The sequence below is a fragment of the Drosophila navojoa genome, chromosome 3 (assembly GCF_054131105.1).
Source record: "Drosophila navojoa isolate 15081-1374.11 chromosome 3, UAZ_NAV_1.0, whole genome shotgun sequence".
NCBI lineage: Eukaryota > Metazoa > Arthropoda > Insecta > Diptera > Drosophilidae > Drosophila > Drosophila navojoa.
The window spans coordinates 13640417-13651890 of record NC_142891.1 but is presented as its reverse complement, the minus strand read 5'-3'; the positions used below and the strand labels follow the sequence as shown (position 1 = coordinate 13651890).

The 11474-nt window shown below is 41.6% G+C and overlaps 1 protein-coding gene across 1 annotated transcript; it reads right to left on the bottom strand.

Annotated features, from left to right (window-relative positions):
- Positions 1-7794: 7794 nt before the first annotated feature.
- LOC115562634 (carboxylic ester hydrolase) lies at positions 7795-10610 on the bottom strand. The gene is made up of 4 exons (XM_030384497.2): positions 8939-10610; positions 8675-8888; positions 8144-8597; positions 7795-8084 (listed from the first exon to the last, which is right to left on the bottom strand). Exons 1-4 carry the CDS (start codon positions 9836-9838, stop codon positions 7880-7882), a joined length of 1773 nt encoding a protein of 590 aa, XP_030240357.1. The 5' UTR covers positions 9839-10610; the 3' UTR covers positions 7795-7879.
- Between the last annotated feature and the right edge of the window lie 864 nt (positions 10611-11474).

Here is an 11474-nt window from a genome sequence, read left to right as displayed (position 1 = left end):
TACTCAGCTTGTGGCCAATTAAGTGTCTGTTGCCACCCACTCAAAGTGGTGCGGCTGATAATCTCGGCAGGCAATGGAAAACCCATAAAAAAGCGCAATCATCGACAGCACCACAAAACTCGCCCAAATCGCTCAAATCGCCCAATAATTACAGGCGTGTTAAGTGCCCCCCGCAACCGATCCAGATTGCTGTGCTGCACACTCGGAGAACTGTGCAAATATTTGTTTGCAGTTTTTCAAAGCGACTTCTGTCAGTGTTGTTGTTGTTGTTGCTGTTGTCAAATGTGATTATTAATGTGCTTTGTATGACAACAACACCCCACAGCAGCCGAGCAACCGAGCATCACCCGCTCACCCTCTAACCCAGTGCGAATGGATGTGGAACGTATGCTAGTTGTCGCAGAGGGTGTGACAATCCGTAGAGCCCAACTAATGAGTGTAAACAACGGACGGGCCAAAAATTACAAATCAAAAAAAAAGAAGAGGAGAAAATAGAAACTGCCACAGAAATGTTTGATTTGTCGCTTAGGACTAATGAAACCAAACATTAGAGCGAGCACCCTCAATAGACTTCTGGTTCTGGTTCTGGTTCCGCTCTGTTCAGGTCTCAACTTCCGGGGGTTGGCAATATATACCTCCCTCTCTCTCTCTCTCTCTCTCTCTCTCGCTTTAAAGTGTTGCAATTTTGCCCACGCCATGGCATAAAGGGATGTTGGATATTTACTATTTGAGATAGAGCGACAGGCAAATAGACGAATGAATGGACGGAGAGACGGACGGACTGGTTGGTAGACAGGCCAGCCCGGGCCAGACCAGGCCGATGTGTTGTAAGTTGATTACGTGCTTGACGTTGCTCTTGTTGTTGTTACTGTTGTTGTTGTTGCTGCTTTTGCTGCCGCCGTTGAGCAGCGAACTGCAATATGAGGGCGCATATTGCTGCCGTGGAATCGGCAGCTGTCTTCACGTGAACTGCAGCCGCGTAACTCCAACTCCATCTCCAACTCCAACTCCTCTTCATATGGATTTTTCACCTCACATTCCTTTCCATTTTTTTTCGTCTCATTTGTATGCTACGTGCCTGAACTGTCTAATGCCCTGTGCACCAGCCACCTGAGTGAACTTCGACGGGTCGCGAGTTTCGCTAATGTGTAGCGCCAGGTCAGGCCAGCCAGGGCCTTGGTCAATAGACTGACTCTGATGAGCTGCTTCTGCTGCTGCTGCTGCTGCCACTGCCGCGGCCACCGCGTGGCTTTCGTGGGAAACTCTCCATAAAGGCATGCGGGTGTGGTTTTTCCTTCTACGCTTTGCTACAATTAATGAAATTGTATTTTGTATTGTTTTTTTTTTGTTTGGTTTCAGTTTTTGGTATGCTCTGTGCTCATGGATGCTACAGTTTTGATTAATAGTCGCTGGCCTGAGAAATGCTTTGGGGGCAGTTGTCGTTGCATGCCCCGCAAGCTCAGCGAGGCTGATCTGTTGCACTTGTTCTAATGGCACTTCCTAATGGTATGACTGGCGAACAGGTACCAGATGCCAGATGCCAGTTACCAGTTGCCAGTTGGCTGGGCGCCCCTTATTGAGCAATTAGTTAAATGGCCACTAAACTGTTGACAGTTAACGTTTTATCAATTGGGTTTTCTTTTTGGAAGGCATAGGGCTCCAACATAAATCAAAGTTTGGAGTGCAACTTTCACATGGCAGAACGATTTGTCAGCCAGTCAGTCACGAGCGGTTTGATATGATCGACAACCAGTAGAAATTTTGACATGCTCATTAAAGTGCCCTCTAGTCGACGACGAACCCTTCACCCGTCACTAAAACAAATAACTCGCGGGCCCTGGAATGCGAGGGCTCCACAGGGCTGTCCATAAAGACTATCTTACGATAGCCCCACTCACATGTATTTACTTGTATTTCTCAACATTATTCTGACCATTAACTTCTATAATTCTGACTCATAATTGCCATGTTGCGATACGCAATGAGTCAGACGCACCACAATGAAACAACAAATCGAACTGAAATTCAACTGTAATGCACAACAAAAAATTCATTTTATCAGTTGTGTTCGCTTAAATTTAGAAATCATATCAAACACACAGCATACACAGCATTATTTACATTTCACAAAAGTCTTGCCTTTGGTTCAAATTCACACCACTCAATAAAGCTTAAAGGTCAATAATATGGGGTTCTCTCCGTATAAGAATCAATTATTCTTATCAGCTTACTCAATTAAAATTTATTAATTAAACTTTTTATGCATAAATATGTATATATCTTTTTATTTTTTAGAATTATATTTTTTATGAATTTTCAACATATTTTGTATTTATTTTATATATTAACAAATATTTTTTTGCCAATTTTTTATATACATATGTATTTTTTAACATTTTGACTAGAGTAGACTAGTAGAAATTAATTCATATAAATATTGGGTTAATGATTTGTTTTATGGATATATGAAAATCAAAGCGATTTTATATTTTATATAATTTTTTAATATTAAAAGTATGTATAAATTATTTCTTTAACTTGTGTAAAAATGGAAATTGCTTTCAATACTGAGTTTTTTTTTTTATGTTATTAATTGGTAAATTCAATAATTTTAAGTGAAGTTTTTTTATAATATTACATTATTAAATTCAAAAAATACTCATACAAAAATGTTGCTATCAACATATACTACTAACATACATACATATATACCCCGTACTCTATATAACAACATATTCTCTAATATAACAAAATATACTCGACAATATGTTGTTAAAGTTGTGTAGCATAATCTAGAACATCTTCACAATAGTGCTGAATCAATCTAATTTTAAGTCACTCTAAAATTGCAATAACTATCTCATCAGTTTCCAGGCGAGTAAAAATCCGAGTGCCACAACAGGCATCTCTTATATCATACCACATCAGTTTGATAAAAAAAATAAATCCACCCCTTCACGAGCGTGGAGTGGTGCGAGCCCACTGTCAGTTAGTCAATAAGCGACACCGTGCAATATGATCCATCATCAGTTAAAGGTTGAAAGCTGTAAACAAACATGGCTGGGCTAAAACTATTATTGAAATACGATGCCGCGATGACAACAGACAAAACTGAGCCGAACAGCAGGCAGAAGGTCCTTTTCGACTGACAGATCAGTTTGTCGGACAGCCCACAGCATGAGATGAGTTTCCATCGGGCTCAGCTTGCGATCGGCACGCGACACTCTGAAAGCTGCCTCGACATTTCAATATATTACGCAAACGCCGCAGGATCGCATCAGTTATTAAAAATTATGAGTTTTCTCAGTTCGACTCGGCCTGGAGTTGGTGTTAGGGCTGTCTAATGGTTTTCTCGCGAGCTTATCAACATGTTTTCATCGACTACCGACTGCCAGTTAGCGCCCACGTGCCGCACGCAATTGCCAGCCAAATGCTAATTAGAGAAAAGTCATTTTCCAATTCAATGGCCAACCCCCGCAACCCCTAGACCTAAACCGGGCCTTGTGCCATGCATTTTCGGCTAGCTCACGCGCTATGCTGATAAGAAGAAATTTCTTTATACATTTATGTGTGTTTCTATTTTGTTTAAATGAATAAGTAGCCCATTATTTGACATGTGGGCTCGTGGATAAGATTATTTAGCGAGCTGCGGTTGCACGTTTCAGTTATTCGCTGACTAACTACACCTATACTTAGAGGTACGTAGCTGACTGTGTTTTTGAGCCAAGTAGTCAACAAGTAAATGGACTGAAGGCGTGGGCGATTGACTAGAAAATACTTTCACGTGCTATTTAATCTTTGGCAAGATACAGAGTATGGGATAGCTAAGAATAGAAGTTGGGCTTTAAATTAATATTATTTACCTAAAAAATATACACTTGTTCCCGATTTCCCGATTTTAATTTATTTATACCAATATATTTCAAATATAGTCTTTTTAATATCATATACGATCTTTGAAATCAAGCGTAGAGGTACAAGCCTAAAAATTTTTTCATTTTTTATATTATTTAAGACTTAAGCTTCTTGATCAAAAATTAATCAAAAAAATAAACAAACAAAATATTATTTAAAGAACAGAGAGTAAACAAAGCTCAAAGCAAAATGTGCTGATTAGTATTTCTACTTTTTCTCATGCATATCAGTTAATAAAATCTCAATTATTATATACACTTGGCTTGATTTAGGTAAATGTATAACTGTCTAAATGCAGTCTGCTCAGGACAATCTCCAACTCAAATATAGGAACATAAATTAGTTCAAAATTTGACTCCAGCTCTAAATTGCTTTTCAGATTATTCTAATCTAACTATCTAGTCAACCTAGTTTAATAATATGTAAATGCAAATTTCTTTAAGGTGTTCAAAATCTACGTTGCCAACTCTGGACTTGAATAATATACAAAATAATATATAAATCAACTACGTCTCATCTCGCATCCATATATTATATTTAACTTACTTTCAATTCTCTTCCAAAGTTCACACCTTAACGTGGCTGGCTTGATCTTGATGTTTTCTTTACTCGATTTAACCCACTTATATTCATAGACACTCAGACACACTCACACACACTTACACACACACACACACATGCAGTGACACCCACAACACAATAGTTCACCCAAATATCTGTGCCTGGCGCATTTCCCACACCCACAGCCAACTGGAACTATGTAGCCAATCCAATGGCCATCTGCTGAGCTTAACCCAATAAATAGCTGACATAGCTGGCTGCCTGGGCTGGAAAGGATCCAACACATCGCAATGGCCGAGTGAGTCATAAATTGTGAAATGCAATGCACATTATCGTCAGAGCGAGATACAAAAAAGTCAAAGAGCTCCAGCTCCAGACGTTGGCCAGAAGTAGCTGAGCCCCTGAGCTGAGCTGAGCTTGGTGGACACTTTCTGGCAAACAGTTGGCATCTCTAGTCTATGCCAGTTGAGGTAGTAGTAGTAGTAGTTGTTGTTGTTGCTGTTGCTGCTGTTGCAGTTGCTGTTGTTGCTGTTTGTGTTATTTATGAGTTTTGTGATGTTTCTGCAAATTTTTCTATGTAAGAGACTTGCGACTCCTTTGTTTTTGTTTTTTTTTTTATTTTTTATTTTCGTTGCAACGACGCTGAGGTTAGTTGAACTTGCGCCTGCCGGCCTGGCTTATCGCGCGTCAATTGCGCAGACAACTTCATTGTAAGGCGCAAGAGAGATTCCTGCGCATTGATGTTGACAGCAGGAGTTCCAAGCACGCGTCCCATCCACACACACACACACACAGACAGAGATAGAGAAACAAGACAGAGAAAGACAGAGAGAGAGAGAGAGAGAGAGAAACCACAGAAGGAAGTTGTGCTTGCGGTTCGAGCTTAGGCTGACTCTGGCTCTGTAGAAATCTAATTACATTTTGTGGCCGAACTTTCAATAGTGTTTGAGCGATTTCCATCAGTCAATAAAAACTGCGCAAACTCCAAACTCGTGCGTCTCGTGGACACAGCAGGCACATGCTCCAACTGCATCTGACTGCATCTGATATGCCCCCGGGCTGGCAACTGGCGACGGCAACGGCAACTGCAATTCAGGGGGAACTCTCACAACTTTATTTGCGCTGCATTTCGCGGAAATCGAAATCTGTGCGAAACTCGAAATATTTCGTTGGAAATTGGAATGCCAATTCAATGCGAATAAAGTTTTTTTTGTGTTGCTTGCTCAAGCGAGTGACTAAGAGTATATAGAGTTTATGCAATGAACTCGACCTGTACTCAAACATAAGAGTTAAAGTATTGGCTTTATTATATACTATACCCACAGAAAATGAGGTAGAAAATGATGCCAAAATATATGTATGTATATATTCATTGTCTACAAGATAAAAACAGATTGCTTGTCAAATACTCTTTCAGCTTAAGCCAATTAGTCAAACATATTGTTTAAAAACTTCTGTGGTACTTATGTATTTGCAATTGACCTTAAGTATGAGCTATATGAGTTATATGTAATATTATCATAACTGAATTACACTTAAAGCAGGCATCAGACAGTTGGTAGCAATTGATGTTCATGTTTCTGCTTTTCTTTTCTGCATTGTCAATTTTGCCATACCTCACGAGGCGTCTAACAAATTATGGAAACGTGCTGCTGGGCCGACAAACAGACAGAGCAGAGGGACACAGACAGGCATAACATAGCTAGAGCATATGCTGTGCTGACAAGCGAAACAATTAAAACTAAAGTGGAAACGATCAAAAAGTGCTACCCTGGTACACAGAGATCTATTGCCGCAGATATATAGTTCAGTCCAACCGCAGTGGCTGGCAATTTGCATATATTAATATATTAACTGTAGATCTCCAACTGGCTGGCCCGACACCCTCGCCAGGACACATCACTCTCCCTGCGTGACTCATTTCGTGCTGGAATTCTTGTTGGTTGTTCTCGGCAAATGCCAATTGGCATTGGATGTTAGGCGTCATGTGTGCCGTATGCTAATGACTCCGACAGGACTCGTCCTCCCCCTCTCTCGCTGAGTGTCTGCCAAGTCCAATACGATATATATGGGGCGATGATGAGCTGGCTGTTCGCTTTTGACATTGTCATGCTGTCAAGCGTAACCAAACTCCGATAAGAGCAATAAAAATGAAAATAGGTTGCGAGCGGCGCACAAAAGCAACAATAGCTTTCGTAACATCTGTGAGTAGAGCCAGAAATGGCAGAGTTTTTAGAGTTTGCTTGAGGCAATTGGATGAGAGGCATGCACTGGGAGAAAATGCACATTCGTATAAATAGAATATGACTCGGGTAGTGCAAAAATCTCTCTCAAAATCACTTTGATGTTTACTCTAAGGAAACTCGATTTTTAAGGTTTTTCTTCTAGAGATCTAGCTGAATAAGCAAAGAGGAACTATTATAAGCTGAGCTAGTGTTCAAATAAAATCGCAATCTGTTTTCCGTATTCTACATTAAATACTACGAAAAATTAACTAATAAATGTGATAATTATCTTTCGAAATTATTTTTAATAATATTAGAACGTTTTCGAAAAATAAAAATTAAAATATCCATTATCCAGATATGATTTTTTAATGATTTAAAGCATTTACTAACTAATTACGTTTTTATATTATTAAAATAATTAAATATCTAAATAGAAATATCTATATAAAATAATTTATAAAGGTATAGGTATTTTTAAATTATATACCAAATTTTTGTAATTATTGTAATTTAATTTTTTAATTTAGGAGATGCTTATTATTATTTATAAATTATTTTACAAGTTCAAAATGTTTTAAAATTTATGAATTTTAAAACTCACTTAAAACAAAACAAAATTAAAAATTATAATTTTTTTTAAATTGAAAAAAAACAAAAAAAATTGTTAATAAATAAACCTAAACTGGAATATGCGTATATAATTTATATAGTTCAAAGAAATATAAATATAATAATTAAATAGTTCAAAGCATCTTCCAAATTAATTTCCTCTCACATGCATTTCTCTCAGTGCATCGGCTGGCACGCGATCGGTAGCAGCCCATAATGCACGACACGTACCAATGCTATCGACTCGAACTGACTTAATATATGCACCCACACAGTGATGACACGCATACCTACGACAAAAAAACATAAACAACATTGAGGGAGACACCACATCAAATTGGAACTGAAAATTATGCCAATTGGTTTATCACTTGGCAACTGGAATACTGAATGAAAAAAAAAAAAAAAAAAAAACAAGCAACATCTGAGGGGCAGACAATTGCACAGAATTAAACAGACAAAAAATAAAAAACACACACAGACATTTGGAATGCCAAATTGCATTTAGTATTTATGATACTAAGGCTAGGGAAGTACAGTTGGGCGCAAAGGCAGCTGCAACCCTTTCAGATGTATTGACTGAGCCAGCGCTCCTTGGTTTGACGTCGCCAATTGAGGGGAAATAAGCGCTTCCAGATCTCGTAGCGAGCCGCATTCAGACCCTCCCGCAAGATTAGCTCGTCGCCAATGTCCAGATAGTAGCGCTTCTTGAAGCTGAACGGGCGCCAGCGAATGTCGCGCAATTTCTCGTCGCTCGGCTTGTTGGGGTCGCTGCGAAAGGAGATCCATTTCAATCGAGCTCTTGATTATCAAATCTCTCTTCTACGTACCCCTTGTAGGCAAAGGCAGCGAACATGCGCGTCATCAGGTCGACCATGCGATATTCATCGTCATCCTCCGTAAACATGCGACTAATCGAGGGCTCCACAAACAAATACATTAGATCGTCGTGATGGACGACGCCGTAGGGCGCCTCCTCGGGGTAGTGGATGTGACTGCGTCCGCCCTGGTAGGCGAAGCGATACTGATACACCTTCGTGGCCCGAGCCGCCAGATGCACAAACCGATGTATACCAAAGCCCGTCAGGGCATCCGAGTAGAGCATGGCCAGCGCCTGCAGCGAGCTATTCGCCTCGAGCGGCAGATTGCCAAAGTAATACTGATGCAACTCCTGGCTAATGTTCTTGGCACGCGGACTGCTGGCATTGTAGATAAAACAGATCGGAGCCAGGGCCTCAAAGTTGTCATTGAAGGCGCTGAGCAGCGAAGGACTTTGCAGAATGGCTAAGGGTAGATCAAATATAGAATTACGGATCTCTCTTCGTCTCCTCTCTATCTTTCTTCTTCCTTTCCTCACTTACATATAGCTGGACCCACAAACTCATCCTTGGTCATGCCCGTTATGATGGGTATCTTCATAAAGTTGCCATTCTGGTAGCTGCGCACGGGATCCTCAGTGAGAAAACGTTCCTGTCCAAAGTCTGGCTCCACCACGGGCTTCCACAGGATCAGCGGATTGTTGCGCCCAAAGTCAAACATGCGGGGCAACGTATTGGCATACTCCAAGTAATGTTTCTAGAGATGAGAGATGAGCTACCTCTAATCATAATCTTACTCAAGCTCACCTCACGCAGACAGAGCATCATTTCCTTCAGATCCCTCGTGTTGCACTGCAGCAGTGCCGCCTGCTTCTTGGCCACGTCCATCTGATGCTCCGGCAACGACCACTGACCCGTTGCGGAGCCACTCATCACAATGGCCCGCTGGAACAGACCCTGGGACATGGGCGACACCATGTGCAGGGTGACGGCCATGCCGCCCGCCCCATAGCCGAGCACTGTGACCGAGTTGGGATCGCCGCCAAAGCGTGAGATGTGCAGCTTCACCCAGCGCAGCAGCTGCACCTGATCCTTCAGGCCCATGTTGCCGGGCGCCTCCTGTGTGCCCGTGGCCAGGAAGCCCAATGTGCCCAGCCGATAGTTGAAGGTAACCAGCACCAGATTGCGATCCATGAAATACTGCGGACCCGCAAAGTTCTTGCTCTGGCCGGACAGCGAGTAGAAGCCGCCGGGATGAATGAAGACAATGACGGGCTTCTTGGGATTCGGCTCGGATTCGCTGGGCAGCTGACGTGTGTAGATGTTCAGCCTGAGGCAATCCTCGCTCACATCCTCGCTGACCAGTCCCGGCTGCGGGCACTTGGGTCCATCGAAGGTGGCATCAAAGATATCAAACCATTGCTCAATCGGCTCCGGTGGCCTGAACCGCAAATTGTCAACGGGCGCCTTGGCATACGGAATGCCCCGAAAGGCATAGAAGTTGCGACCCGCCTGCGAGGGCAATATGGTGCCACGAATTTTGCCCAAAGCCGTGGTGATGACCAGGTCCGAGAGCTCCTTGTCGCTGCCAATGGGCACATCATCATCCTCATCAGCCAGGGCCTTGGCTACCTCGCTGGAGTTCTGCAACACAGAAATGGAGCTGCCCAAGAGCAGCAGGAGGAGAAATCCAACTGACTGCAACATTTTCCGCGCACTCTGCAAATAAGACTGTGGAGGCTGGAGCCCAAGCTTTAGCCTTTTATAGTCTCCAACAGACTCGGGATTGAGTCACATAAAGTTTGCAAATTGATGGGATTCTTTTGTGCAGCTGAACGTGGGCGTTGGCTGTGGCTTCCTTGTTCTGAGAGCGGCTTCCCATGTCCAATTGGCGACGAGCCGTGTTAACCATAAATAACTAACGTGCTGTCCGGCCCGAGAAGCACTTCCCACACACACACACACGCCCAGTGCTGGCGGCACCTAGCCCAATCCCAATCCGATCTGCCGATCGGCCCACGCAACATTTTGATACGAATACTTCAGTTGGGCATTGTCTATTAATTTCTTATTGCTCCAATTTTTCCCACGTGAACTTGTTTGCGTGCTAGCGGCTTATTAGATTAACAGCGCATTTAAACACCCTCCCTCGGGCTTAGCCCCGGTGACCTACCCAACAAAAAAATAGAGAAAGAGAAAAAACCCAAACACAAAGCGAAATTCACATCCGAAAGTGATCCCTAAATGCTTGCTAATAGCGTTTAATGGTGAGCATTAAAGGTGAGCACAAGTCATAAAGTTCTCCAGCACAAGACGATGATGACACACCCCATTGTGCCCGGTCTCTCGCTAGAGACCGCAGAGCCAGATCCAGCCGAGAGACCAAAGTCGTTGAGGTGCGTTAAGTGTTCCTTTGTGCTCCTCTTCCGTTTGTTCTTCCTTATTTGTTTTCCCTTTCCTTTACATTTGCTTTTTCCCTGTTTGCTCTGTGCGCCGTGCTCAAAGGACGCACATAAATTGTCTGTTGGTGGAAGGCAGACAAAAAGCGTGCTAATTGGATTTATATTGGGCATTATGAAAGGAACTTGGTAGCGACTGCTGCTGCTGCTTGATCTACTTTTAAAGTGTGAAAACCTATTTGCTGGGTAGCTCTTGAGATCTGCAAAGGTTTATATTTTCCCATAATTGAAGCAAAAGGAACATGTGTGGGAGGTACTGACAACCCTAAGCTGAAATAAGCCTGAATATTTATTGGAAACTCAGAATTATATAGTAGAAACACATAAAAAATAAATAAGCTATTAAAAAAAATAAAAGACTTAAATTATATTTGAGAAAGAAATTGCATTTTTTGGAATACATGTTTCATAATATATTATTAAGTATAAAATCTTTTATCACTAACTTAACTCTTTGATACTTCCGCTCTTCAAATTGTAATTTTATGAACGGAATGAATTATTCGAAAATTAAACGAAATCATTAGTATACGTAAGTTCGATAATCATGATATACGATAGTTTCTTTATAACAAATAAATATTTCATATTACGGCGACGAAAAAGTTAGTTTTTAAATACTTTTAAATATTCATTGCTAAGATGCTCACATCAGACAAGATTCAGATCACAGCTAACCCATGCCCGTGGGTGCTTCTATGGGGTCCATATGCCATTCAAGCTCTGGAGTATAAATGACAGTCATTTGGACAGAATTCAACTCCTACACAGCTGAAGCTCTGGCTATAATTGATGATATGACCTCATCTATATATATATATGTATGTCAACCAGTTGCCACGCCCATGCGGCGATCTTCACGCCCTGGCATGCTCCCTGCAGCA